We start from the raw sequence: 27779 nt of genomic DNA, 5'->3' as shown, positions 1-27779 counted from the left end.
TTGTAGATAGAAAGGATTTTGATTAGTTGCAATATCGCTATGTATGAAGTATTTACTTACTAACGAAAGCCTCGCTTATCCATCTAATCTGTCTGATATAAATGTTTCTGTATATGTTGCCAGGTTGTATGCCTCTATAGACATAACAAATATGAATAAAATGACAATTACTTGTGGTGGAAAGTTGTGTTGTCAACAAAGTTCATACAATTTTCACCAGAGACTCAGCTCCAATCCTTGTGCTGATTCTATTTTCATGAAATAAATTACACTTGGAGCTGAGGTGTTTGCTGATGATATCCCTCCTTCATTTGGAACAGGTAAATGTCAGTTGTTGTTGTGACGCAGGTGACCTTCATTGAAGCCCATTTGACATGGAATCATAAATGAATCCCCTGCCTAATGAGTGCAGCTCTGGTCTTTAAATAGGTTCAGCTGTCGAAAAAGAGAGAGTTTGGCGGGGCTTCGGAGACATTGTGATTGATTGAGTGGTGGCTCTGTCATAGTGGTGTGTTGTTCAGTCGGGCCTTGAGAGCCTAACATGATGTCATTTATGTTATCTGATCAGCGAGAAAGCTGCGCTCCACGTTTAATCAGAAAGGGGAGAGGATGAGTGGCTAGCCATGACAGATCCTATTACTGGGGGAGGAAAGGCGAGAGGGGGGCAGGAACAATTGAAACAAGTGTGTTGTGCTTGCGTTTTTTGTCATACACAAGAGAATAATGAATATGAGAGAGACTGTTGCGCCGAACAATTTAAATGATACAATAATAATAATAATGACATACGTGTGTGTGTGTATTGATCTTAAGCAAACGGTATCAATCAAATGTGTCCTATTTAATCTAGAGGAACAGGTTGTATTGTAAGCAATCCATATCGATCAAATGTGTTGTATTAAATATAGAGGAACAGGTTTGATCGGAAGCAATCCATATCGATCAAATGGTTCCTATTCAATCTAGGGGAACAGGTTTGTAATACAAAATGACTTCCTGTGTGAAATATTGAATGATTTTCAAAAAAAAAAAAAATGAAATCCTTAGTCATCACTGAAATTCATCTTTCATTCAATCAGCAGATAATCCCCCCAGTATGAATGTACACATTAACCCTGGTCGGAGGTTGGCACATCTATACACACAAACCATGCATTCACGTGACAGTGAACATGCAACATGCGGCGGAGACCGAGGTGTGACTCACATGGCCCCCTTTCAGGTGGAAGTGTCGCTGGCCTTCAGAGAGGCTACGGCAGCGCCCCAGGGAATCACACCGTTCCCCACATGTACATGATTCAATCCCATGGATTCAAACTCCCCCGACACCCATGCACTCACACACGCCCACACTTGTGCACACACACACACACACTCACTCACTCACTCACTCACGCACTCACTCACTCACTCACTCACTCACTCACTCACTCACTCACTCACTCACTCACCCACTCACTCACTCACTCACTCACTCACTCACTCACTCACTCACTCTAACGCACACTGAGATGGCTCACGCAATTTGTAATCCAAATGCGATCTCCCCCTCTGCGTCCTTAGCCCCCGTCATTGACGTACCTTCCCACGTGCCAGACCATGTGACTTTTGGGAAGTGATCAGCGATGCACTGATCATTAGTTATGTCCCGACACGCCGGGACCTGGGGGGATAACTGGAAGCCCGGTCGATGGCTGTCAGGCGCAAATGGAGGGAGGGGGGGGGGGAGGATTGCAATAAAGTAAACCAGGGAGGACACACACACGCGCAAGCACACACACGCACTCACAAAAACACTTGAGCATGCACACGCATTCATTTGCACAGACAGACAGACAGACAGACACACCCACAAACGCTTGAGCATATATACAAGCATGCAAAGGCACACATTCACACACACAGACACACATGGACTGTCCATGTGTGTCTGTGTGTGTGTATGTCCATGGTGGACATACACACACACAGACACACACACACACACACACACACACACACACACACACACACACACACACACACACACACACACACACACACACACACACACACACACACACACAAACACTGACTCTTTACACTGTGCTCTTAAGTGACACAATTTGCAATTATGGGTGTCTGGGAAACACGAGGCGGGTCAGTGTGTCCACGTACTGCTTGACTGATGGAGGGCTGATGTTAATGGAAGCGGGGGATTCCCTATCGTTGCTGGGTTACCTTTAGATTAAATATGCGACAAGGTGTTACTTTGTCTTCCAGTCTACACGCCATGTCATTCACTCATCCCCCCCCCCCATTGTGTGCCTTCCCCTATATCTCTATTGTAATCTCCTCCGTTGAAATGCATGATATTTTCCCGCCATGGTACTAGAGAGGGTAACGGCCTTGGCTGATGGGCCACACTTCAGCCATCATTCATATAATTGACTGAATTTTTTCCAAAAAAATCTACACATTTTCACCCAAAATGATGGCTGCACTGAAAAAGGTAGGTAGGTAATAATGGTCACCAACTGCCAAATGAATCACCAGTAGCCATTACAAACAAGCAAAATCCTGAGATTTAAGTTATACATATAATTGTTCTAATCCTCAAAGTTATTTTCAGCAGTCAAGGAGGCATTATCCAAAATGTGGTTGTCAAGTTCAGCTCAAGTTCGAATGTAACATTTTCAAATGTGGGGTTGGATGAATAAAAGGGTAAAAAAAGAAAATATAATGAAATAATAGCTTGTATATTGCTGCAGTAATTCATTTATTCCAGTTCTGCTTTGGTGCAAAACTATTTTTTATTTCCTTTTCTAATATCGGTTATGTCAAACCTCTGTTTATAAAACAATCAATTTAGCCTGGTTTCCGATCCCAGACAGCATACCTGCGTGAATATGCCAGCAGAAATATTACTACCAAAACAACCCCACCCTTTTATAAGCCCTCTGCAATATGGCCATACATCATACGTGGTGACTGGTGAGAGTGTCAAGTGATTTCCGTCTGACATCAGCCAGGAGCTATTAAATGTGTAGTGCCTTGCTGATAATGTGGAGGGAGACTCATGTGTTGAGGTCATTTCCTCTTTGAAGGTTACAAAACTGTTCATTCATAAGGACACCATTGGCCTTGAAGAGCTTCTAAGAAAGAATAAATCAAAACATAGACCTATGTCTATGAAAGAATATGAGTCAGGCTTCGTTTTAAAGTTCTCCTACCTCAGAGATTATTTGAGGCTAAAACACCAGAGCCCCCCCACAAGAGCTGTCGTATCCTGGGGGCGGCCTGTCTTTGCACTCAGCCAGATGCACTTTGGAGGAGAGGTCAGAATACGCAAAAGCAGACTTTACATAGCAGTATACAAGCACTTAAAGAAAGTAATCTTACATTTATCTTAAATGGAACGCTGTCTGGTTATTTTGAAGTGGCACACTAAGTGTTATGTGTTCTGGTCAGCACTGTCTGTGTTTTTGCAAAAATGACAATGAAGTTGAAGTAGTTTTAAAGAAAAAACAGTTTCAGCCGTTACATCACATTAACTTTAAGCAAATTCATGGAGAGAAAGTTCATTATCTGCTGCCTACACGTAAGTCTATATATAAATCAAGCTGTTACGCTACCAAACACATCAGTGAAGCACATTAGTATTATTGTTCATATATTTAGTAATAATTCATTGAGTAATATTATTATTTATGACATCATTATACTATTCTTCCAAAAACAAAACAAAATCTGTAGATTGACACTCAAAGAAAATATTGTATTAATCTCACAATGTAGTCGACAGAATGGATCTGGTCAACCACAACGATTTATTTCACTTTGTTTATCTGTTTTATGTTGAACACCTAGCAACGGTTGTCATATACAAAATTGAAAGGCCTGTTTGATTGAATAGGTGTACTGTAGATGTGCGTATGCCTTTTGTGTCTATGTGGACAGGGCACAAAGAGTGCATGAGACTCGAAGGAAATAAGATGTTATATCAGTGGGATAGGGTTGTGTGTCAGATAGAGGTGAAGAGCTGGGCATGGTTAGACCAAACAAAACACAGCTGGGATACAGCCATCCATTTTACTGTCAGATTGACCTGTGGGCCTACATAAACATTAGGATCTGACTTATCATTCCCGTTTTCTCCCTCTCTTAATTCACTCTCTCTCTCTCTCTCTCTCTCTCTCTCTCTCTCTCTCTCTCTCTCTCTCTCTCTCTCTCTGTCTCTCTCTATCTATCTCTTTATCTCTCTCTCTCTCTCTCTCTCTGAGTTCATCTATCATGGTTTCTAAACAGATTGGGTCCAAGCTTACATATAGCACTAATAATTAGAACTTTGTGTGTGTGTGTGTGTGCAAGTGTGTCCATCGACGATGTACACTTTATTTTTATAAATAGCTTCAGATGAGGTCTGTAGACCGCTGTGCTATCAGTCTGATGTGATTGTAAACCAATTGTTTATAGAAGGTGTAGCCTACTACGCCTAGAATGTTAACGATGTCAGGTCAAATATAAGAATGTTTTTATTTTGTTTCCATGAACAATCTTCAATATAGTTTGTGTTTCTAAGTATGTATAAACGGCTGCTGGAAGCCATTATTTTTACTACAAAGTTATGAAAATGTGTACATTTCACTGTTCTGAGTGACTAGAACCATCGTTATGAGAAGCATGATTAATACTTTGAATCATCAACTGTCACTTTGGAGTCTCATCGAAAGCTAAACTCCTTTTTATGGCTTGTTTGTATAATATTGTAATATCCTACTTGTGTTTGCGTACCTAAACTGAAAGGTAATTTATGTGACACACACAAACATCCCCCACGCACAAACATACATGCACAGTTGCACACACACACATACACACAGGCACACGTACAAAGACTTACATTAAAAGTTTTGACGCCTGCTAAAGCCAGCACACGAAGAAACTGAAGTGTTTATTTTTTCTGAAAACAGCATCAGTTATCAGCACGGCTCTCATCCATTTCCCTTTTTAGCCCCCCATCATGCAGGCCCTACCCAGGCACTGTTGAAAGTGAGTGAAGTGTAAAAAGTAGCTCAGGATCCCTCTCTCTGCTAGATGTCCAGGGGTACTAAGGGTGTTCTGTAAGTAACCAAGAGCCATTATCGTTCTGGTAGACCAAGAGAGTGTAAGTGTACTACACAGATTACGCTGCCAAATACAATCAGCTGTGTGTGTGTGTGTGTGTGTGTGTGTGTGTGTGTGTGTGTGTGTGTGTGTGTGTGTGTGTGTGTGTGTGTGTGTGTGTGTGTGTGTGTGTGAGTGTGTTTGTGATTGATAAACACACACACAGTGGCGGATCATTCACAGTGCGGATCCGTGCTTGACCCAGTCGGGTCAGTAGGGGTTCTGACTTGAGCCACAGTTTCCGAATTGCAATCTCCATTCAGACAACAAATTCACCACCGTGGCCATAAGAGGCCGCAGTTGCATCAGGACTTGTGTGGTGGCTGTTGATGGTGTTCCACGTGTGGGCCATGTTGTGGGCTCGATGAAGTGGGCTTTGTTGTAGGCCTGCACCCCCCTCTTCTCCTTCCAGTAGGCCTTCCTCAGCATGCTCTCTTCAAACTCCTTGCAGTGATCTTTGCATGCTCCTAGGTTCTGATCTCTGCTTGTGTAAGGCTTCCCTCTCCAGCCAGAACTTTTCTTTTCTACATCTGGAAGGCCTTCCTGGCCTCAGCCATCACATCCTCCTCTTTGTTGAAGGCCAGTCTGTTTGCTGTTCGCCACCAGCCTCAGTTGAAGCTTCAGGGCCACTTTGCCCAAGGACTTGACATTCTTGTCCAAAGAGGGAACATCATGGACCGGCTTCTCCTGTTTGCTCTGGAGGAGGAGGTTCTCCAGTCACTCCTTCTTCTGGAGGAGGTGTCATACTGGCTCTGAATCTGTACTTCCTGTTTCTGGAGGTCGAGGGATCTGTCCAGTCTTTACCACCAATGTAAAAACAAAAATCGAGTTTAACACACAAGCTAGCTGAGCTAGTCTTCTAATAAAATTGGTTACAAAACATTGTTACAAAATACAAACATCAAATTTCTTTCTCTGGATGTGAGATGAGCAATCCCGTTATCCAGAGAGCTTTTCTCCAGCTGAAGCTTATCTCAAGTCTTATTGTTTCCCACCTCAACACCTAATTTTTTCTCTGCAAAATCAGGGAGATACGCACCATCTAGAGGGGCAAAAAGTTTTCATTGAACTTATGGATTTTTTTTAACTACTTCCAAAAACATGTTCAAGTAGGATTTTATAACCCAACCTAACCCTTCATAGAAATAATACATTATAATTATTCTAGACTTAAAGGCACCTTTCCATGAGATACCTAGCAATGAATAAACATGAGGGAAAATAACAATACAAGTCCCTTTAAAGGTCCCATGACATGCTATTTTATGTATTCTTTAATATAGGTATTAGTGGGCAACTAACACAGTATTCAAAGACGTTCCCGAAATTCAGCCGTGGTGCAGAGTTACAGCCACTCCGAGCCAGTTGCACATTGAGCTTCCACCAAATGCGCTGTTTTGGTATCTGTAGCTATAATGCAAATGCAAAAAAGGGATGGACAATTGAAAGTACAAACTGTGTAAACTTTGACCTCCATTGAAATTTTTTTTTAATGCAAATGCCTGGCCTCAGCCAAAAAATTTTTTTCAATGGAGGTCAAAGTTTACACAGTTTGTACTTTCAATTGTCCGTCCCTTTTTTGCATTTGCATTAGCCTAGTAGCGTCTCTGTCTGTCTGACTGGATGTGTTATTTTTTATGCTGTTTTTACACAAAGTATTAAACATATGTTTGGATTCGTAAAACAAACAAGGTGTCTCCAGAGCCAGGGAAACCTTCACTTTTAGATTATTCACATCTTAATCAAAGAAGCATAAATAAGATATACCTAGCCACCACAAATCAGGTAGTCACACACACACACACACACACACACACACACACACACACACACACACACACACACACACACACACACACACACACACACACACACACACACACACACACAAATGTACAGGCACACACCCAGACACACCCAGACACACACACACCCAGACACACACACACACACACACACACACACACACACACACACACACACACACACACACACACACACACACACACACACACACACACACACACACACACCAGACATGATTACAAATGCATACACATAGTGCACAGAAGCACACACAAACACACACACACACACAGATAGACACCCACACAATTTTTACTTCTGTTCCTCCAGCAAGCTTGTACAAAAAAATTTAAGAACAAAAATGTTATTGGAGATCAATCAACTCCATATGGATATAATGTATAGCATAAGGCAAATAAACCAAGTTCTATGTTTTAATGTACCATATTACATTTGTACTGAACATATACAATGTATCGATGTATTTGTATTTAAACATTCAAAACAAACCCACTAATCTATCATTACATCACTACTGTACTACTGTATAAACTGACATGTTGAAATAGCTGAAAATAACATCTATCATAAACCCTAGAACAGTCAAACTAGAAAGTTGGCTCCCAATAAAAAGGCCAGTTCTCGACAGCAAGCCTGGAGCAGTCCATTTTATTCCACGTTATGCTGCCACTGAACTCTAGTGTCCATATACAGATATTACACCCCGTACTCTCTTTGTAGCACCGGCAACAGTCAATCCCGTTTCTCTCATAGACCCACGGTTTCTCTTCTTTCACTGATATCTTGCTCAACTGTACCATTCAATGTACGCCATCCTGAAAGGGAAACGTCCATGAATGATGAACAGTAACAAGGATGCCAAGGACAATGATTGAAGTAATCAGACTTCAACTTACCATTTTGCTGCAGTCACGGTTCAGAATGGCCGAGGTGTGACCTCTGGTAATTGGTTGTCTCTCTCCGCCTGGTTCTCCTGGGAGCTGTGCTTTGTGTGGAAGACTACATACACACCTCTAACAACGAACAGCAGGGCCAGCACTCCAAAGAAGGCTGCATAGATCAAGAACTGGCGTGAAAGAGGACGATTTTTTTACCTTCAATGATGCATAGTCTATCTGCAATGTCGCACTATAGGGAAGTGTCGTGGCATTTACACTATTGACAACATTAACTATTTCTCTTCTCTGTAATCACTGATTAAGTTTGTGTGTATGTATGCACATGTTTGCATGCATGCGTGTATCTATGTGTATGTCTCTAAGCGAGCAGCCTTTAAACTACGCCTCTGATTCAAATGTCTTTGATAATGCATGTGTGTGTACATTTGTTTGTGTGTGTGTTTTTGTGTGTGTGTTTGTGTGTGTGTGTGTGTGTGTGCATGCTTCTTATCTCGTGCACATATGTGTGTGTGATTGCAGCATGTGAGTGTGTCCTCTAGCTACCTGGGAGGAGAGGGTGAGCCTCAGAGACCTGGTGTTGATCACCACACCTGTGAGGACGGTCTGGAGGACAGTCCCCAGGAAGCGGTTCAGACCAAACACCAAGGCGTAGCGTTCCAGCCTCAGAGACTTGGCAATCTGGAAGCTAAAGGTAGACGGCTGTTCTCAAAGCTCCCAAAGAGAGAGAGGATGGAGAAAGCCTTCTTCTGTTTTGCTACATATAGAATGGAGAGCCTCGCGAGGCTAACCATTTGTTGGATGGCGTGACTCATATCCACAAATATATGTTTCCCTCTGCAGAGGAGATGAGGTTTTTGCTTTACTTCCTTAGGATTCAACCATGTGATAATAGCTAACTTGTCATTTATTTATTCAGTTGAATTTTCTGGCTGCAGTTTGCCAATATGTTGAAATAAATTGTCGAAACGCAAACTGAATATCTGGATGGTTTCCCAAGGCTAATGGACTTTCTTTTAACTGCAATTATGGATACACATGTATATTCTTTAAAATAAACAGTAAAATGCATAGCTGTATTGTTGAATAACAAAATACAAAATTTCTGAGAACACAATGGTGATCATGACAGCTGGTCAGACGGACTAAATTGTCGTTACACCACCGCTTCATTCTTACGTGCACACGGTTATGAGTTGCATGTAGAGCGCTTTGAAGAGGGCATAGCAGACGTAGGAGACCCAGATGTTATCAGTCAGGTTCATCAGGAACAGAGCCCCTGAAATCAGGGCTGTGAAACCCCCGAGGAAGACCTCTCCCCACAGGGCCCAGTCCAGAGAGATGTGGCCTACTGCGAGGGATGCAGCCGATCCTTTGGGGAAAGGAAAACAACATGTTTTTGCCTTCAAAATTAAATTGAGGTGTACAAGCCTTCCCTATCATTTTTCAATCGGAGGCAATTTCACTATAGCCAATTTTGTATGCAACTGTTTCGACCGCAGCCAACACTTTTGTATAAACCGTTTGGAAATTGTAAGAAATCTTGCCCATCAAACAGAGGTGACCCAGATAATTGTTGTTCTCTAAGAATCAATTCGGTCTGTGGAACAGAGGCGCGGAAAACAAATGCAGAGCTCAAGTTATGGCCGTGGTAAGCAAAGTGCAGGTCTAACACTTAACCCTTCAAACTATAGAAACATTTTATCTCATTAATTTAAAGCAGCACTATTAAAGTAAAAGCGGAAAACGCCTACCCCAGTGACCCCCCTTTTTCCCAACAATTTTCAGTAACAAGTCAGTTTGGGGCAATGAGATAAGGTTCCCTAAGAGATTCGGAGTGAATCTGTGTCAAGGCACAAGAACAAATGCCCTTTATAATTGCAACAGTGTTAGTCACAGTGCTATATTTACACTGTGACTCCAATTATTAAGTTATTGAGATTAATTATTAATTATTAAGATATTGACCCAAAACTATATGCACCATTCTTAAGGGGAATGGCCTCTTTTCTAAATTTTACTTTGCCAAATTACCGAATTTATTTAGACATGTCCATAGAGCAGAGAAATCATGGGCCATTTGAGACTGTGGACAATTTGAAGACAATTTTTGATATATTTCCCAAAATATCAATGTGCAGCAAAATCTATCCTGACGGATATTGTGTGTCAAAGAGGCAAAAATGGTCAGCACGCACAATTAAGGCCTGGTTACCGAGTTCCTGAATTTTGGCCCTGGGAACGGCAGGGCTGAGTGTTTGAATGTGTCTTGAATGTGCGCTCCCAATGGGCGATCAGTCCCAAACTTTATGAGATCTAAGTTACAGGGAGAAATAAATGTGAAATTGGCAAGCTTTTAAATAGTCAGCGGTTGAGATATGGGCCATCAAACTAAAAATATAATAATATCCACTACAAATATAATAGGTATCTACCGATACTCTGTGAATACCTAATAATGATAAAATAAACAGGGGTGAAACAATCGTTGTGAAAATATGACCCATTCACCGCTGGATCGGAAAGTTAGACATTCACTTCACCTTTTAAAGTAATTTATTAATTTATCAAGCTTGATGGTTGAACTCTTTATTAAAGATGACGTCTGCACTTGATCTGGTTATGCTCGAAACAAACCATTAATAGCACAGAGGTTTGGTCCCCTATATCATGTTGTTGGAATTTGAAGCTCTATTCTCACCACTAGGTGGCGAAAATGCTCAGCACATTTAAAGCGCCTCTGCTCAGATTGAATGAGTATTGATGCAGAGCACCTGTGAGACCGTGAGCTGGGGAAGGAAATTAGTTTACAACGATCAATGTTCAAATAAAGTAATTATTCACAGATTCCACCTGTCTCGTTCTCCTTTAACCACATAAAGAACGAGGATGTAAAAATCTATGAGGAACAATGACATTTTTCTGACTAAATGACAGGGAATATTGAACAAGCAACGAGCATAATTGAGGAATCAACGCCGGCGTTCAACAGGACAAGGGTCCCCTGACATAAACCTTGTTTATCTGGTAGCACTTTAATGGGTTCACCAAGTCTATTTTCTTCTGAGCAACATCACCATCCCAAGCCGCTTTCAACTTTCACCCTGGCTCCAGTCGCGTGTTAGACACACATAGGGTGGCTCAGATTAACTATTAGATTTGTAGAACGGTTCTGCAGAGAATGTATAGGCCTACCACAAAATCAATGAGACAAAGGCCAACTGTCGTGTCTGATAATCTGTCCACAAACTATCGGACAGTAAAGATACAAACAATAAAACAATGTGTTTTAAAATATGTTCCATTTTGATTTGCAGTGTTCCAATCCTTTTACCAGCCAGATTTAGTTGGGGTGGGCAACCTCTGAGTGGTAAAGCTGGGGCCATCTCTGATACCTGTTAACCATTCTTACGCCTGCCCACGAAGCTCAAGGGTTATTGACAATCCACAAGGTCCAACTGTGCTGGTCTGAATCGATAGCCCTTTTTATTTTATATTAGAAACTCAGTCACTCTCTAGATGCTACAATCCTAATGGAACCACATTCATTAGGATTTTTTGGCCTGAATAAAATAAAGGCCTTCGACGGATTTTGAGTATCCGATGGGTGCGCGCGTGTGTGTGTGCAAACATGTGTGTGTGTGTGTGTGTGTGTGTGTGTATGTGTGTGTGCTTTCCTCCTTCAAGATAGCAGACAATGGCAAAAAGCCCTTAAACAGAAAGGGTTTCCAAAGCCATTAGCGTCTCTGTGGAGAGATGTTTTGAGTGGCAACAAGGACATACTCAGAAACCGCTCTACTAAATGGGTCGCCGTGTTCCTTTCTCCTGTGCCGAATGTACCCCCATAAAACAAACTTCTTCGATCTCCAGTTCTCACCAGTGCATCATTTGGGTTATCGTAACGCTAACAAGGGAATGGAATATGCAGAACATTGAATGTATTTATATCTCAAATACACAACGGAAGAACATACATTAAATCCCAGGATACACCCGTGCCTCATCCGTATATATTCTGGATTTCAATGTGGTAATCCATATGAATCTCGGTCTAGTTGTCTTTCCCAGGAGCACATCTTTACCGAGTGGGGTGTTGTGAGCATGGAATAGGGAGGACAATGAAGGTACTCTGGGGGGGGGGGGGGGGGGGGGGGGGGTGGGGGTGGTCTCACTGGTGGAGGGAATCGGCGTTCCCAGATGAAAGACATACAGCTGGGTATGATTTACACCCGGTAATTGCCTGCGGTTTCTGGGGAATACAGGGAATGTATCCGCTCCATAATCAATAAAAAAAAGTGCACAGGATGGTAGATGGCAGCAGCTGGTTAAGCCATCTGGGGGCCAAGAGCAGGCAATTAAATGCTCAAATTAATATTACTGTTATTGTCTAGAGCTGTGCAGGTGCCTGTGTAACAAGCTAATTGTGCAATACACAGTATCCATTTATTTTTTATTATTTTACATATTTTAAGGTAATGCTTGGATGGATTGCGGTTTTGAGTTTTACATTCCAGTTTATGAGTACATAATCAAAATCCTAGAGGTGGGTTTTCTCATTTATGTTGGATAGTTTGCGCGGGGAAGCAGCTGAATTTGAATGAAGGGAACAACATTGTTAAGTCTATAAAATCTCATAAATAATAGCAATAAATAATAAAAAACAAAAAACAAGTTACCATTGCCAAAAGTGATGCCCTTAGTTTCCTTGCAATGACCCTTTTTCTATTCCATTGTATTTCAGAAGCTCCTAGCAACAGAAATTTAGCTAAAAACATCTCCTGTCACTGTGGACGTAATAACTGTCCGGACGGTGTCAGCTCCGGGGACTCACCCGACAGGGTTGCGAGGGCGTCCACCGCTCCGTTGTAGGCCGTGAAGTTGTGCTGCGGCTGCTGATCAAGCCACAGCAACTGCACGTAGCTTGCCACCTGGTAGAAGCCACACCTCCCAGCAGCGAACCAAACACAGAAGAAGGCCACCGCCACCGAGGAGTAACACGCCACGCAGTCCGCCGCCAGCCTCTGCGACGCCCTGCCTGCGCAGCGGACCGCACGCCGTGACCGCGCCCACGCCTGCCTGCAGGGTCCGACGGAGCAGCCGGGGTCTTCCTCCGCGTCCGCAACTGCATCCGCACCGGAGCCCCCCCGCATCTCCCTCTCGTGCAGACTCCTCTTGGGCATGGGCAGGAAGAGCGCCACGGCCAGGGCGGCGGCCATCGACGCCACGGACACGGCAAACAGGCGGCGCAGCGCCACGGCGAACACGGACACCAGCAGCTGGCCCAGCGTGGCGCCCGCCGCGTAGCCCAGCAGCAAGGCGCCGCGCACGTAGCCCGTGACTCTCTGGTAGCGTTGCGGCGGCACCAGGCTGTAGATGTAGGAGATGTAGGCCACGTCGGCCACCGAGCCCAGGCTGGAGACGAAGAGGGCCCCGCGGGCCCAGGCGGTGTCCCCACGCGGGCCCAGCAGGAGGAGCAGGAAGGACAGCAGGTTGCAGAGCGCCTGGAGGACGATGACGGGCTTGTAGCGCAGCCAGTCGGTCACCAGGAGGACTGGGACCAGGAGGAGGATGTTGGAGTAGGTCACCACAGGGTACACCTGGCGCGTTAGCTGCAAGGCCAGATGAAAGGGGGGACTTTGTTTACTCACTGCTGGCTTGACTAAAGTCTTCGTTATGGTTCCACAGCGCAATGAACACGCAATCGCTTCGACGCATTCGTGAACCTGTTTTAGCTCTGGGTCGATTTTTTTTAGCGGACCATTCACAGCCCTTACTGCTGCGTTGCCTCGATGCAAGGTTACAATATTTAATAGGTGCACGTCAGGCCCTTGAGGTTGATGCAAGGAGTGTCCGCAAGGACGTAATGGGTCCCTAAACCCCCTTGCGTTGCGTCAACGTGGAGCCATAACTAAGCCTTCACATTGAGGCATTTAGCAGGCCACTCCTTTTTCCATAAGGCTCATTAGTAAGGATGAGAACAATCAGGGGAGCCAATTAAAATGGGATCAGCTACATGAGGAGTCATAGCGCTGCACCACCTATTGGTGGGAGACCGGGAAGAGCGCAGGGTATAGCCATAGGAGAATGGTTATTACTTGTGTAGTTTTCTCATTCTCCCTCATTGATTGATTGATTGATTTTATTTGACCATTTTGATGTTAAATATGAACACCACTTTGTGTCATACATTCAAATACAAAAATAGTCAGGGATGACACAATAAAGCCTGATTCAGTCATACCAGAATCAGTTCTGAATCTGGTAGGACACTTATTGACAGCAAAGTATTTCATTTAATGGAGGATGATCTTGAGAAGACACACAAGGAGCATTAACCAAGCATTTTATGAGAGAAAATGGGTGTTCATAATTCTAAAGCGTATCTTTAATAACATTGGCAGTAACAACAAAATAAAATAAAGGTGAGGGGAGTGAAAGTTGAGAGCTGAAGCCAGCCATGGCAGGAGAACCCAAGTTAATTAGCAGCACAATATTGGGGGGAGTGAAATTGTCTTCAAGGACGCAAGACAACTAAAAGAATCTACACACTAAAGAGATCAGGAGAGAGGCATTGCCTCAGTATCCCTCTTTGAGGATACAGTTGCCATGCAAATGCTAAGAAACATGAAATCCCAATTAGAGAGAGGAAGGTATATCTCTAGGTGAATGGATAATTAATACAGAGGCCTATTCAAATAACTAGTGGGAAATGAAAAGTTAATAGCTTTAGAGTATGAAGTATGAACAAGGATGCCGCAGTGACTGTCACTATATAGTGTCTTACATCCGTCTCTGAGTGCATGCGGTGGCCTTCGTAGAATACATCACAGTAGCAGAGTTTTAAAGGAGGCCTGTGGCGGATGAAGGCCATTTCTGTGCCTGTGCACCCCGTCACAGGCACAAACACAGACATGAATAGATGTGGGCCCATTCAAGAGGCCCGCCAATGGGAGGTTTGTTACCATCCGCACGGGGGGAAACGTTTCTCCCGATAGGGGCTGAGACGGCTCATTTCTTTGTCATTTGCTTTGAGGATCTTTATAACAAATAAACTTGTTGTTGGGTTTGGGATGATATCTTCTGCACTGATAATCCATGGATGTCAATATATGGTATAATAATTAACAAATGTTTTTTTGTTTTAAAAAATAAGTAGTTGTTTGTTTATATTTTGCATACTTCCAAGAGCTACCAAGGGTTGCAATGGGTACACACAAATTAGGAAGCGCATTTTTGCACATGACTTTGTTTGTATCAGATACTTTTATGTCATAGCCTTTAAATAAAATAAAAATACTTCTTGGGTAAATACAGTACACACACATTAAAAATTATAATGCATAACATATCCTCCCAGAGGGTCTGGGGAAATTTCATTATGCCCTGATTCAAACGCATTTAAAACGAGTGTTCAGTTCTTTTGATATACTTTTCACAAGTACAACTCATTAAAGTTTTATTCCGGAAGAAGGATATACTATATAAAGAGCAATGTTCTTTCCTGACGGCGGTAAATAATTTGTCACTCAACGAACTTTTACAGATAAAAGCCCAATACTACTTTAAACTAAGGCTGCCCAATAGACCTTTATTGGAAAAACCGTATTGATACTGAAAGATAACCACAATATTGCACCAAATTCTAAACCTACTCTGTGATGTTTTAAATATCTATGCCCTTTGCCAAAATAATACATAAATACAACGATTTTCCTCGATGCCCAAAACGATCCAATCCTTTTGTGCATGGTTCAACACCTACTGAAAACAAATCAGTTGATAATTGGTTCTATCGCCAATGCTCAGTAAAATGGTTCACAATATAGCACAACTGACTACTAGGCTAGCTATTCCCAAGTCTCCAATACAGACGTGTGGCTTGCACCATTATTTTTAAACACTCCGGCCTACACGACTGTACTGCAGGCATTCTGAGTAAGCGGACCCAGAAATCCATGACTCAAAATGTGGCTACCAAATGTACCTACCTATAAGGGTGAAGCATTGCAAAATTGTCCAAGCCACCTGTCTGCCTTGAGAGACTCCCCCTGTGCTCAGTAAAGCTTCACTATAACACACCTGACCGGTGGTGAAGTTCTTGTCGGGCCCCGAGAGGAACTCCGTCAGGAAGGGCTCGATGGGTCTCATCATGGAGCAGAATCCGTAGACACAGAGCAGCGTGGTGGGGCCCGCCCAGCCTGCGCCATGGGGCCCACGGGGGTTCCCGGTACGAGGTCCATCACGGCACTTCCACCACCAGAAGAACCCCATTGTGTCTCTCTCTCTCTCTCTCTCTCTCTCTCTCTCTCTCTCTCTCTCTCTCTCTCTCTCTCTCTCTCTCTCTCTCTCTCTCTCTCTCTCTCTCTCTCTCTCTCTCTCTCTCTCTCTCTCTCTCTCTCTGGCTCTCCCCCTCTCGCCTGCGGTGTGCTCTTGGTGCTCCGCTGGGACGGGGTGTTCAGTGCCAGTCGAGAGTCTAACTCGGGCAGTTTAATCTATTGAGATATGGGGCCCTCAGATAAGGTCAAGGTGATACAGGCAGGGAATGGGGAGTCACCTGCGCTTTGCCATTGTGCCGTTGCTCTCTCCCCCCCTCTGATGTTTCCCCGGCTGTACGCTGCGAGACGCCGAACTATGTGAGACCGTTGAGGCTGTGAGGGGAAAATGCATTAGGATGAAATATGAGGCAGACTGGCCCCTGGGGACCTGGGGAGGTTGTGATAAATATCGTCTGCCCCTCTTTCTCTATATACAAAGACTATATGTATATATTAAGATGAAAAATGTCCTCCATTCGATTTATATCAAAGGGAGGGCTGTGACTCATGTTGAAGGAAGACGTTGGTGTGTGTGTGTGTCTGTGCGTGAGCGCAGGTGTGTGTGCAAGTTTGTGTATTTGCTGATCTTGCCTGTGCAAATGAGCACAACCTATTAGCCCATATAAGTGTGCGTCTGTGTGAGTGCATTGATATCTTAGCACATGTAAATGTTTGCATATTCATGCACATGAGTTGTTTGAACTTTCTGCAAGTGCGATGCTGCGTTGCTCACAAACTAATCCCCCGAAGATTGGTGTTTGAATGAAAAGAATAGAGAGGAAGCAGGCTATTCCTAAATATTCAGTGTCAATCCAGGGATACATTTATTATATTCTATACCATGCCGTTGTACCGTATGTACTTTCATCTCACTCTGTGTCAATCACCTTAAAAAGGTGTGTCTCTTTGGAGTTTATTCAATTGTATCGCAGCTAATGCTGATGGTAATGCTAATTCTTATTTTGAGGATATCACAGGAGTTCCCCAGAGAATGACTGATGTGTGCGCATGAAAATATCCAGCATAATTGTGTGCTAGTGTATAGTTCTCTTCAGACTCATTTGGCTGAAGAAGTCCTTCTCTCAAGGTCAACAGGAAAATTGTAGTAAATACAATCTCTGTTTTAAAAAAATGCCTTCAAGTAAGAGTACATTAAGTACAGCATACATAATTGCACACACACACACACACGCACACGCACACGCACACGCGCACGCGCACACGCACACATACACACACACACACACACACACACACACACACACACACACACACACACACACACAGAATAATTTGAAAGAACAGACACAATGAGTTCATCACAGTTAGATGGGAGGCTGAACTACGTAATGGGGCAAGTACTTAAGAAGCCATTACCCAATTGCTGTCCCACAAATTCTGTTCTTATCCTCTAGTCACACGTTATATCATTTAAAGCTAATTTCTTATATCTTGCTAGCTTTCCTCTGTATTTGTAGCCTATATTTTTGCCCATTTGTACCCGCTTCAGGGCAATTTAAGAGAGGGACAGGTGGGACATGTCCCCTCAACATTTTGAAATTATACATTTGGGGTTCCTTGACTGCTTTCCTTTCCTCTTTTACCAGTTTTGAGCCTTGTTCACATCAAGAGTGAAGCAAATTTGAAATTTCTGTTACTCGCATGAGTTTTGACCATGCAAAATGCAAGCGTTTATTTGCACAAGGGACAAGGGGCTTCCCTCAGGTAAACTCCAGCATACGGCAACAACCACTTTATCCTCCATGTTGCCGCTCAATCTGGACTTCAGGGAGGGGGTGAACCGTGATAGGCTGTCACAACAAAGAATCAAGTGACATTCATGGAAAAGTTCAAATATTTGAACGTTTTTGTAAGAGACTTGCGCCGCACCTTAATTTTTGGTGGGAACGCACCTTAACACCATTCAGAGGGTCATGCGACTCAGGGGATGTTACCATCTTCTCAAGGAGCAGTAGGACTGCTGTTTTTTAATTCAATCAGGACTTCAGGGCGTGAGTGACGCTGAGAGAATCGCAAATCTTAAATTAAACAGCTTCATACTAATCTTGCGCCCAAGTTCAAATATTTAATCTCGAGACAACAAGCCAATGAGTCAAGTTCACGTAGAATCACGCACACACATTCCCATAAGTTTGCTTGGTGTGAAAGCATCTTAAGACTTATTTCAGAATAAATAGATAGCAAGAGAATTGGGTTTTCAAGCATTTGATTGAACTCATTTTCAATTTTTCATCGTTAAACTAAATTTAAACAAAATTAAAAGATAATTGCTTTTCCTTAGGATCCTCTCCAAATTACAATACTTCTCAAGCTAAATTTTATAGTGAAGGTAAGGTAAGGCTATACAACTGATTATTTCCAGACACATTTCTCTATCTATTCCAAAAATGACACAAAGTACTGCCAATGTATCCTTTCAATCATTAATTAAGCTTCTCAGCCTGCTACTTGACGTGTGGGGTCAGGCCCGGTTCTACGGGGGTGCATAAGCATGCATTGCACCCCCAAAAAAATTGTTTGCACCCTCAATTGAGAAAAATAAATAAAATAAAAAAGTTTTTTTTTTTATAAATATGATAAAAATAATAAAATACTTGCTCACAAAACAAATTGTAATTAAACTTGTGACAATATCCATTGAATACCGTTGAGATATGAGCGAGCGTCCAACATCACTCTGACTGTTCACCAAACTGACAAAATATCTCCGCATTTATGTATGGTGTTTTGTTTATATGTTGCTTGGCAACAGTCCGCTCAGTGGGGAATGGGGATCTATTTTTGTTGCTGGAAGCAATTTCATTCGTTTATATGATTAAATAAACAAACAAATCACAATCTATTGTCAATCATTATTATTAACAGTACATTTACTAGTATAACTGTTGTATAAAGCAATAACACACTCGAAATATCCTGCCACAATTTATAAAAAATCAACGTTATATTTGAATTGCAGTCACATGTTTTTTTTTGAGAATTCGGTTCTTTTTTACACCTCACACATCACACATATCAAAAACCTATCTCATATTCAAAGCTATCTAAGATATCAATAAGCTAATGTTGCAGCTGAAATGTTCTCCACATCACAAGACATGATATGATACCATCTTTTAAGCACAGTAAATGATTGTTGTCCCAACATGTCAGTAGAACTACGCAGAAGTGCTTGTCTATGGTAGAAAGGCCTGTGTGTAAAAAAGCGAAGTCTGAACTGAAGCTGGGTAGCTGGTTTTAGTATAGTACTGGTGCACCCCCTGTAATCTCAGATGCACCCCAAGGCATTCTGTTCTGGAACCGGGCCTGTGTGGGGTGAATGCTTGTGCCTGCTGAACTTCGTGTTTGAATAGGTTTGCTCTAAAAACTTAGAGCAGGTTTGTCCTTCATTCACATCATGTCAATTTTTGCACTAAAGCCCAGAAGAACTTCATGTGCAAGGCAGGGTTGTCACGTAAATCGACTTTTTCAATTATCTCTGCCAGTTAGCCAAGGTAAAAGTAGGGTTACTCCAGCCTCTCAGGTACATTCACAAAGCCAGACCAGAGTGACACCTGGCCTTGCAGTCTAACTGTTGACGGCGTGCGTCACCGTAACCATCTATTACTGTTTATATTTCAGACACTGAGAGAATATAGGTTTTAGCAAGGTTCCAACTCCACCCTGATAATGGTGCTTCAATTCCATAACTCAACGCCTATTTTTTGAAGGTTACGGAGGTTTCAGTGGTGGTAGAAGTGGTGGTGCGGGGGTTGTGTGTACACTGAGGCGGTCATCTATTAGTTTATTTAAATACTCCTTTAGAAGAGTGGCTACTGGATATCCGGTCTCACGAAAAGTCGTGACACTGTCACGTTATTTAATCTATTGAAACGTGATCAGGATCACGTATTTTCAAAATCTTCGTGTTTTAAAGCACAAATTTCAAACCCATGTATTTCAATTGGAAGTATTTGTCGTGTCACCAGCACGACTTCCAAACTAAGGTTATGTGCGGGAGCGTTCTCCCTAATGTCCCTTAAGGAGCTCCGTACAGAACATTCATTGTTTAAAATTGTCTGTGATGATAACTAACAATATGACAGCTTTTGGCCACCCATTTCTACTTAAACTTGTCTGTGAACAATATGACAGCTTTAGGCCACCCGTTTCTACTTTCACCTTTGATTCTGAGAAATTGTGACAATTCACGGATATATTAAATGCAGGTGCGCTGTATGTCTTGATGTTTATTTTATCTAGCCATCTACTGTCTTGTTTTTGGTTATGTGAATGAAAGTCCGCGTCGACGCCTCGCAAGTCCAGTGTCGCGAGCGGACGTTGCCATGACATCTAGAAATCATATCGTATTTAATGGGTTGTCACTAATATTGATGTGTTGGGCTTGATTATAACTCTTGAATAATATTGTTTGCACCACGGCCTGGGGGGAATACTCGTATTCTGATACCTGCTGAGTAGTTCCAGTCAGCGTTTGGATTCTCTGCCCGAACCCGAGCCCGACCAGACCCGACCCGCGGGCCGGGTCTGGCCGATATTTCCCACCACTATCCTCGGGCCGGGCCTTTGATCGAGCTTTTTTATTTTTATTTTATCATTGGTTTATTGGCCTAATCTGAGGAGTAATCTATGCCATAAACAGGAACGTTATAGGCCTTTATTACACGGGTCTTCTCAATGCCGTGGCCCGTGGAACACTCCGTTCACACGTTTGTTGAGGGGGGGGGGGGGGACACGATTGTAGGGGGGGGGGGGGGACACGTTAGTTGAAGGGGGGGGGGGGGGGACACGTTTGTTGAGGGGGGGGGAGACACGTTTGTAGGGGGGGGGCACGCTCGACAACGCGAGTTGGTTTTTATTGAACGCTCGACAACGAGAGTTGGTTTTTATTGAACGAGACTTCACGAAACGATGGTCACGTCACTCTCGGTGACGGTGTCGACAATAATTAACACACGAACAATGTTAATAGAACAACACACAACCACATAACATCCCGAACCCATTAACCCCACTTAATCCTAACAACAAAACAAGTTAACAAAAGCCCCATTTGTCAACTGAGAACCCCAATTCCCAGAATCCCCGCGGCTCCGGAACACGGCGTAGCTTATATTAATCTTTATTATCTGAATGGGAAATGCAATATTTTAGGACAGATACACCATTAAACGCGTTTCTAATGATATTTCTAGCGAGAAATGTACATTTTCCTTACATAATCTTCAGTCAGTGAATGTGTATGATCTTTATTAATCTTTATTATCTGAATGGGAAATGCAATATTTTAGGACCGATTCACCGTTAAACGTGTTTCTAATAACATTTCTAGCGAGAAATGTACTTTTTACTTGCATAATCTTCAGTCAGTGATTGTGTCTGATCTTTAGTTTTATGGTTATTAGGATTTGATCGGCTCGCTCGCATGTTTCAACGACGTCAGGTTGCTTTCGCTAAACTAGCAGCTCACGTGCTTCCTGCGTTTGTGTTATTAAACTGTTACTTTATGTAACTTTTAATGATATCATCTTGTTAGAAACACGTATATCTGAGAGCCAACCCAGTCGCCAAAAGCATACCTACGTTGACAGTGTAGCCTACGTTTCGTGAACACTGGATTACGTCGCATTTCAACATAAAATAGCGTGTTATGTTGCGGCCACACCAGACGCGTATCTCGCGTAATTTTTACGCGAGATACGCGCATAAAATGTTGCTTGACCATTTTGTGTCAAAAATTGTCACATACGCGCAATACGCGCCATACGCGCATACGTCACTCGCCTAGATGAGTCCATGTCCATGCAAGTGAACGGAGCGTTCCCTCTTCTTCATAACTATCAAACCAAACATCCTGCACATTCACCGAGCGAACTTTACGAAAGTAAAATGCACATTTCTCGCTAAAAATGTTTCCATAAACGCATTTAATGGCGTAACTATGTTACTATTTCCACCCAGAATAAAGAAAGTTGTCGGCCGTGGCTGCGCTGGAGTCCGAGGTAGGAAACCCAAACGCCGCCGTGTTTGGGTGATAGAGTTTAGATCGGGTTAGATTAAATAATCTCGGATATAAATAACAATAATCGGGTTAAATAACTTCACATGGTGTGTCTGGTGTGTTTCCCAGCAGATATATAGTCCGCCAAGACGTTGAGGTTGCTTAGTAACCAGAGACTCTGTCCATGCAAGTGAACGGAGCGTTCCCTCTTCGTCATAACTATCAAACCAAACATCCTTCACATTCACCGAGTGAACATTATGAAAGTAAAATGCACATTTCTCGCTAGAAATGTTTCCATAAAAGCATTTAATGGCGTAACTATGTTACTATTTCCACACAGAATAAAGAAAGATGTCGGCCGTATGCTTCTGTACAAGCTCACTACTCTCTGCCAGTGACGTCGGGTAAAGCTCAACGCTGATTGGGCAATGCGTGTCTCGTCAGACGCGTATCTCGCGTACTTCGCGTAAAAAGTTCAATTTTTGGAACTCTTGAAATGTACGCGATATACGCGATATACGCGCGTATAGCGCGTATTGCGCGTAAATATACGCGCCACATACGCGCTATACACGCGTAAAATGTTGCTTAATACGCGTAATACGCGTAATACGCGCGTAAACCAATGGTTCCCTATGGAAAAAATGGCGATTTCATACGCGAAGTACGCGAGATACGCGTCTGGTGTTGCCGCACCTTTATACACACACACACACACACGCACACGCACAGACACACACACACAAGCACACACAAGCACACTCACGCACGCACAGACACACAGAGACAGACAGACACACACACACACACACACAAACACACACACACACGCACACGGTGCAATTTCGCTGCTAAAACAACAACAAAAAAATATTCCCTCAAATATTATTACTTTCAAAACGTTGGCCAAAATGGCCAATAATATCATTTTTTATTTGGGATGCTTCTAGGACATTTTGGGTGGATTTTGAACGGTATGTGGGGGGCACGTTTTTTGCAGGACCTGGCAACCCTGCGCTGCTGCCCGAGATCTGGATCCACCCCGGCGTGGTGCCGTCTCCTTTTGACCTTTTGACCCCAGACTTCTGGGGGAATAGCTGAATCAATTCATTAGTCAATCAGAAGCATGTAAATATCTTCCCGGTGGCGTAAGAGGACGAACAAGGTGTCCTTCAACATCTACGCTTCCAGGCGATTGCAACGGTGCCACACATGAGCATATTCGAACATGTTTAATGGTAGTAATTAGCTGTCGAAATTGGAGGCCTTAATCAATACTGAGCAGCTATTGATTTGCTTCCCGGTAAAGATTTGTCACAAATGACATGTTATTTAGCATCTACACGTTGAGCTGAGTCCAATGACACCAAGAACGACACTCTAGCTAATGGTAACATGTATTTTACATGGTACACCTAGGTCTAGGACATGATCTCGGTGTAACAAGAGGCCGAGCTTGATCTCATTGGACTCAGCTTAACGTGTAGATGCTAATTAACATGTAATTTGTCAAAAATCTCCATCGGGAAGCAAATCTATAGCTGGTCATTATTGATAAAGGCCTCGAAAATCGACAGCTAATTACTACCCCGAAACATATTCAAATATGATCATGAGTGGCACTGTTGCAATCGTCTCGAAACGTAGATGTCAAAGGACACCTTGTTTGCTCTGTTGCACCACCGGGAAGATATTTTCATACTTCTAATGGATTGATTCATGTGCGTGTGTGTGCTTGTTTGTGCTTGTGTGTGTGTGTCTGTGCGTGTGCGTGCGTGTGTGTGTGTGTATAACACGCTATTTTATGTTGAAATGCGACGTAATCCATCGTTCACGAAACGTACACTGTCAACGTAGGTATGCTTTTGGCGACTGGGTTGGCTCTCAGATATACGTGTTTCTAACAAGATGATATCATTAAAAGTTACATAAAGTAACAGTTTAATAACACAAACGCAGGAAGCACGTGAGCTGCTAGTTTAGCGAAAGCAACCTGACGTCGTTGAAACATGCGAGCGAGCCGATCAAATCCTAATAACCATAAAACTAAAGATCAGACACAATCACTGACTGAAGATTATGCAAGTAAAAAGTACATTTCTCGCTAGAAATGTTATTAGAAACACGTTTAACGGTGAATCGGTCCTAAAATATTGCATTTCCCATTCAGATAATAAAGATTAATATAAGCTACGCCGTGTTCCGGAGCCGCGGGGGATTCTGGGAATTGGGGTTCTCAGTTGACAAATGGGGCTTTTGTTAACTTGTTTTGTTGTTAGGATTAAGTGGGGTTAATGGGTTCGGGATGTTATGTGGTTGTGTGTTGTTCTATTAACATTGTTCGTGCGTTCATTATTGTCGACACCGTCACCGAGAGTGACGTGACCATCGTTTCGTGCAGCTCTTCCGTGTTGAAGTCTCGTTCAATAAAAACCAACTCTCGTTGTCGAGCGTTCAATAAAAACCAACTCTCGTTGTCGAGCGTGCCCCCCCCCCTACAAACGTGTCTCCCCCCCCCTCAACAAACGTGTCCCCCCCCCCCTTCAACTAACGTGTGTCCCCCCCCCCCCCCCCCCCCCCCCCCTCAACAAACGTGTGAACGGAGTGTTCCACGGGCCACGGCATTGAGAAGACCCGTGTAATAAAGGCCTATAACGTTCCTGTTTATGGCATAGATTACTCCTCAGATTAGGCCAATAAACCAATGATAAAATAAAAATAAAAAAGCTCGATCAAAGGCCCGGCCCGAGGATAGTGGTGGGAAATATCGGCCAGACCCGGCCCGCGGGTCGGGTCTGGTCGGGCTCGGGTTCGGGCAGAGAATCCAAACGCTGACTGGAACTACTCAGCAGGTATCAGAATACGAGTTTTCCCCCCAGGCCGTGGTGCAAACAATATTATTCAAGAGTTATAATCAAGCCCAACACATCAATATTAGTGACAACCCATTAAATACGATATGATTTCTAGATGTCATGGCAACGTCCGCTCGCGACACTGGACTTGCGAGGCGTCGACGCGGACTTTCATTCACATAACCAAAAACAAGACAGTAGATGGCTAGATAAAATAAACATCAAGACATACAGCGCACCTGCATTTAATATATCCGTGAATTGTCACAATTTCTCAGAATCAAAGGTGAAAGTAGAAACGGGTGGCCTAAAGCTGTCATATTATCATCACAGACAATTTTAAACAATAAATGTTCTGTACGGAGCTCCTTAAAGGACATTAGGGAGAACGCTCCCGCACATAACCTTAGTTTGGAAGTCGTGCTGGTGACACGACAAATACTTCCAATTGAAATACATGGGTTTGAAATTTGTGCTTTAAAACACGAAAATTTTGAAAATACGTGATCCTGATCACGTTTCAATAGATTAAATAACGTGACAGTGTCACGACTTTTCGTGAGACCGGGTTGGGATATGGTAGTTTATCCACTATCTTACCCGTCTAACCCCTGTTTATCATAATGGGTTTTTCAAATCTTGCACAAAAAAGTATTTTACAAAGGTCTGCTACCCTCTGCCAATAATCTCAAACACATAAACACATGCAACTATTCAGAAACACCCACGCACACGCACACACACCTTCACATATTCACAACCGCCCGCACAGACAAACACAGAACTATTCACACTCACCTATTCACACACACACACACACACACACACACACACACACACACACACACACACACACACACACACACACACACACACACACACACACATATACACACACAAAAAACACACAAAAACACACAAACACAAAGAAACACACACTACCATTCACACGCACCTATATATTTACACACACACACACACACACACACACACACACACACACACACACACACACACACACACACACACACACACACACACACACACACACACACACACACTCTCATACTCACGCAGAGCAGCAGAGGTCCTGTCCTCATCTGTGTTATGCTTGGGGTCAGCTTCATCCACTCATTTTGAAGTCCTTACTGTTCAGTACACCAGCTCACGGTGGGCTGTAAAAACGTTTTCAAATGAAAGAATTGCCATTGGCAAGTTGCGCTGGACTGCTATGGTGTTCAAAGTGCACTGGGGTGGCAATTCCCTATTGCTCCATAGACCCACCAAGACCTAGCTGTTCGCTCCCCACAAACACAATCTTTTTTCTTCATTTCCTTCTATACACCCCCCACTTCCATCCACCACCTATTCCCAAAACTGCCCAATCAAAAGCGTGAGCTGCAATCGGTGGGTCCAACTTTGAAACACACTGTGGGAACGATCGGTGGTATGTGATATAAGGGGTTGTTTTATGAGGTTCAGATATGGCATTTTGTTCACTTTGTTCATGGGCCGTTGCAGCAGAAACACTACCCCCAGTGTGCATCGCTGATAAGCCGTGGGGAGTTAAACAGGTTTTTGTCCCCCTCCATCTTCTGTAACCTCCTTTAAGGGAGGGCTCAGCTTTGTTTTTCAAACGAGCATCATAGCACACATGTTGTTGCTGTGCACGTGGTGCCTTGAATTTTACAGCAAAAAAGCAGCTGTTGTTAAGGAACAACATTTTCTTTCAAACACCCAGCGCACACACGTGCGCACAAGCACATGCACACACGCACACGCCTGCACGCACGCCTAAACATATTAATCTTTGAACAAATAAAATACAATACATGAAGGCTTAATAAATGTATTATATATAATATGTATAGGAAGAAAATATATAATCTGTACAAATCTGTACAAATAGTACAAATCTGAATGCTGTTATTTTTTTTCAAGAATAACACATACATATCTTTTCGTCATCGTCATTAATGCAGCGCACCTTTATCTTGTATTGTCTGTACCACCAGATGGCGCTCTTCATTCACAGCAAAGCTCACCCAATGACGTCACACAGCCCAGCACAAGTCTCGGTGACACATTGGGCTGATGGCTGACTTCTGACGACTTTGACAATACATCTAAAAATTTGTCAGGGCAGTCAGAGAAGCAAAAATGACTGACATTCCGATAGAGGAAGACAGAGAAGAGAATCTTCAAAGCCAGCTGTCCCCTTCTATATGGTCGTCTGTTGCTTGGGTCTAATTGGATAATTGGATTTGAGTACTGGTTTGATTGCCAAATGTTTTCTCCCGTATGTTTTAAATTCGAGTACTTTGACTTTAGTGGGCATTGCAGTTCTTAAAAACAAAAATGGCAATTGTTTATACAAATTATAACAAAATGAATTTCTCATTGTTATATGTACATGATCAAAGACAATTTTTTAATTACCCTTCTATAGCCCATTTTTCAAGTAGTGAGATTCATTGGAACAGTATATAGCCTATATATGATCTATCTCCTAGAAAGTGAGGTGAAAAATAAACCAATACACGGCCGAAACATCCGTTTCTGCCTTGTTGGATTACAGCTAAGCTTGTCTGACATTTGATACAGCTGGCTATAATAAAGCATACAGCCTTATATTCTGCTATAAAGCATGAAGGGTCATGATTTAACGCAGCTTCTGTTTACTTCGAAGCATTTGACTGCAGTATCCTATCGGAGA

At 42.9% G+C, this 27779-nt stretch overlaps 1 protein-coding gene across 8 annotated transcripts; it reads right to left on the bottom strand.

Annotated features, from left to right (window-relative positions):
* Positions 1-4903: 4903 nt before the first annotated feature.
* Positions 4904-26502, bottom strand: LOC115556179 (thiamine transporter 2). 8 transcript variants are annotated; one of them, XR_003978948.1, is made up of 7 exons: positions 15948-16409; positions 12700-13477; positions 9048-9240; positions 8415-8556; positions 7869-8038; positions 6141-6187; positions 4904-5943 (listed from the first exon to the last, which is right to left on the bottom strand). XR_003978948.1 is itself a non-coding variant. In XM_030373331.1 (6 exons), exons 1-5 carry the CDS (start codon positions 16137-16139, stop codon positions 7889-7891), a joined length of 1455 nt encoding a protein of 484 aa, XP_030229191.1. In that variant the 5' UTR covers positions 16140-16409; the 3' UTR covers positions 4904-5943; positions 7869-7888. The 8 variants fall into 8 exon arrangements, 3 of the variants coding, with proteins under 3 accessions (XP_030229191.1, XP_030229190.1, XP_030229193.1); XR_003978952.1 differs by having other exon boundaries at positions 7869-8022; positions 15948-16408; XR_003978951.1 differs by lacking the exon at positions 6141-6187 and having other exon boundaries at positions 7869-8022; positions 15948-16408.
* Between the last annotated feature and the right edge of the window lie 1277 nt (positions 26503-27779).

This window comes from Gadus morhua, chromosome 12 (assembly GCF_902167405.1).
Source record: "Gadus morhua chromosome 12, gadMor3.0, whole genome shotgun sequence".
Taxonomy (NCBI): Eukaryota; Metazoa; Chordata; class Actinopteri; order Gadiformes; family Gadidae; genus Gadus; species Gadus morhua.
The sequence above is the reverse complement of the archived record's forward strand: the minus strand, read 5'-3'. Positions and strand labels throughout refer to the sequence as shown.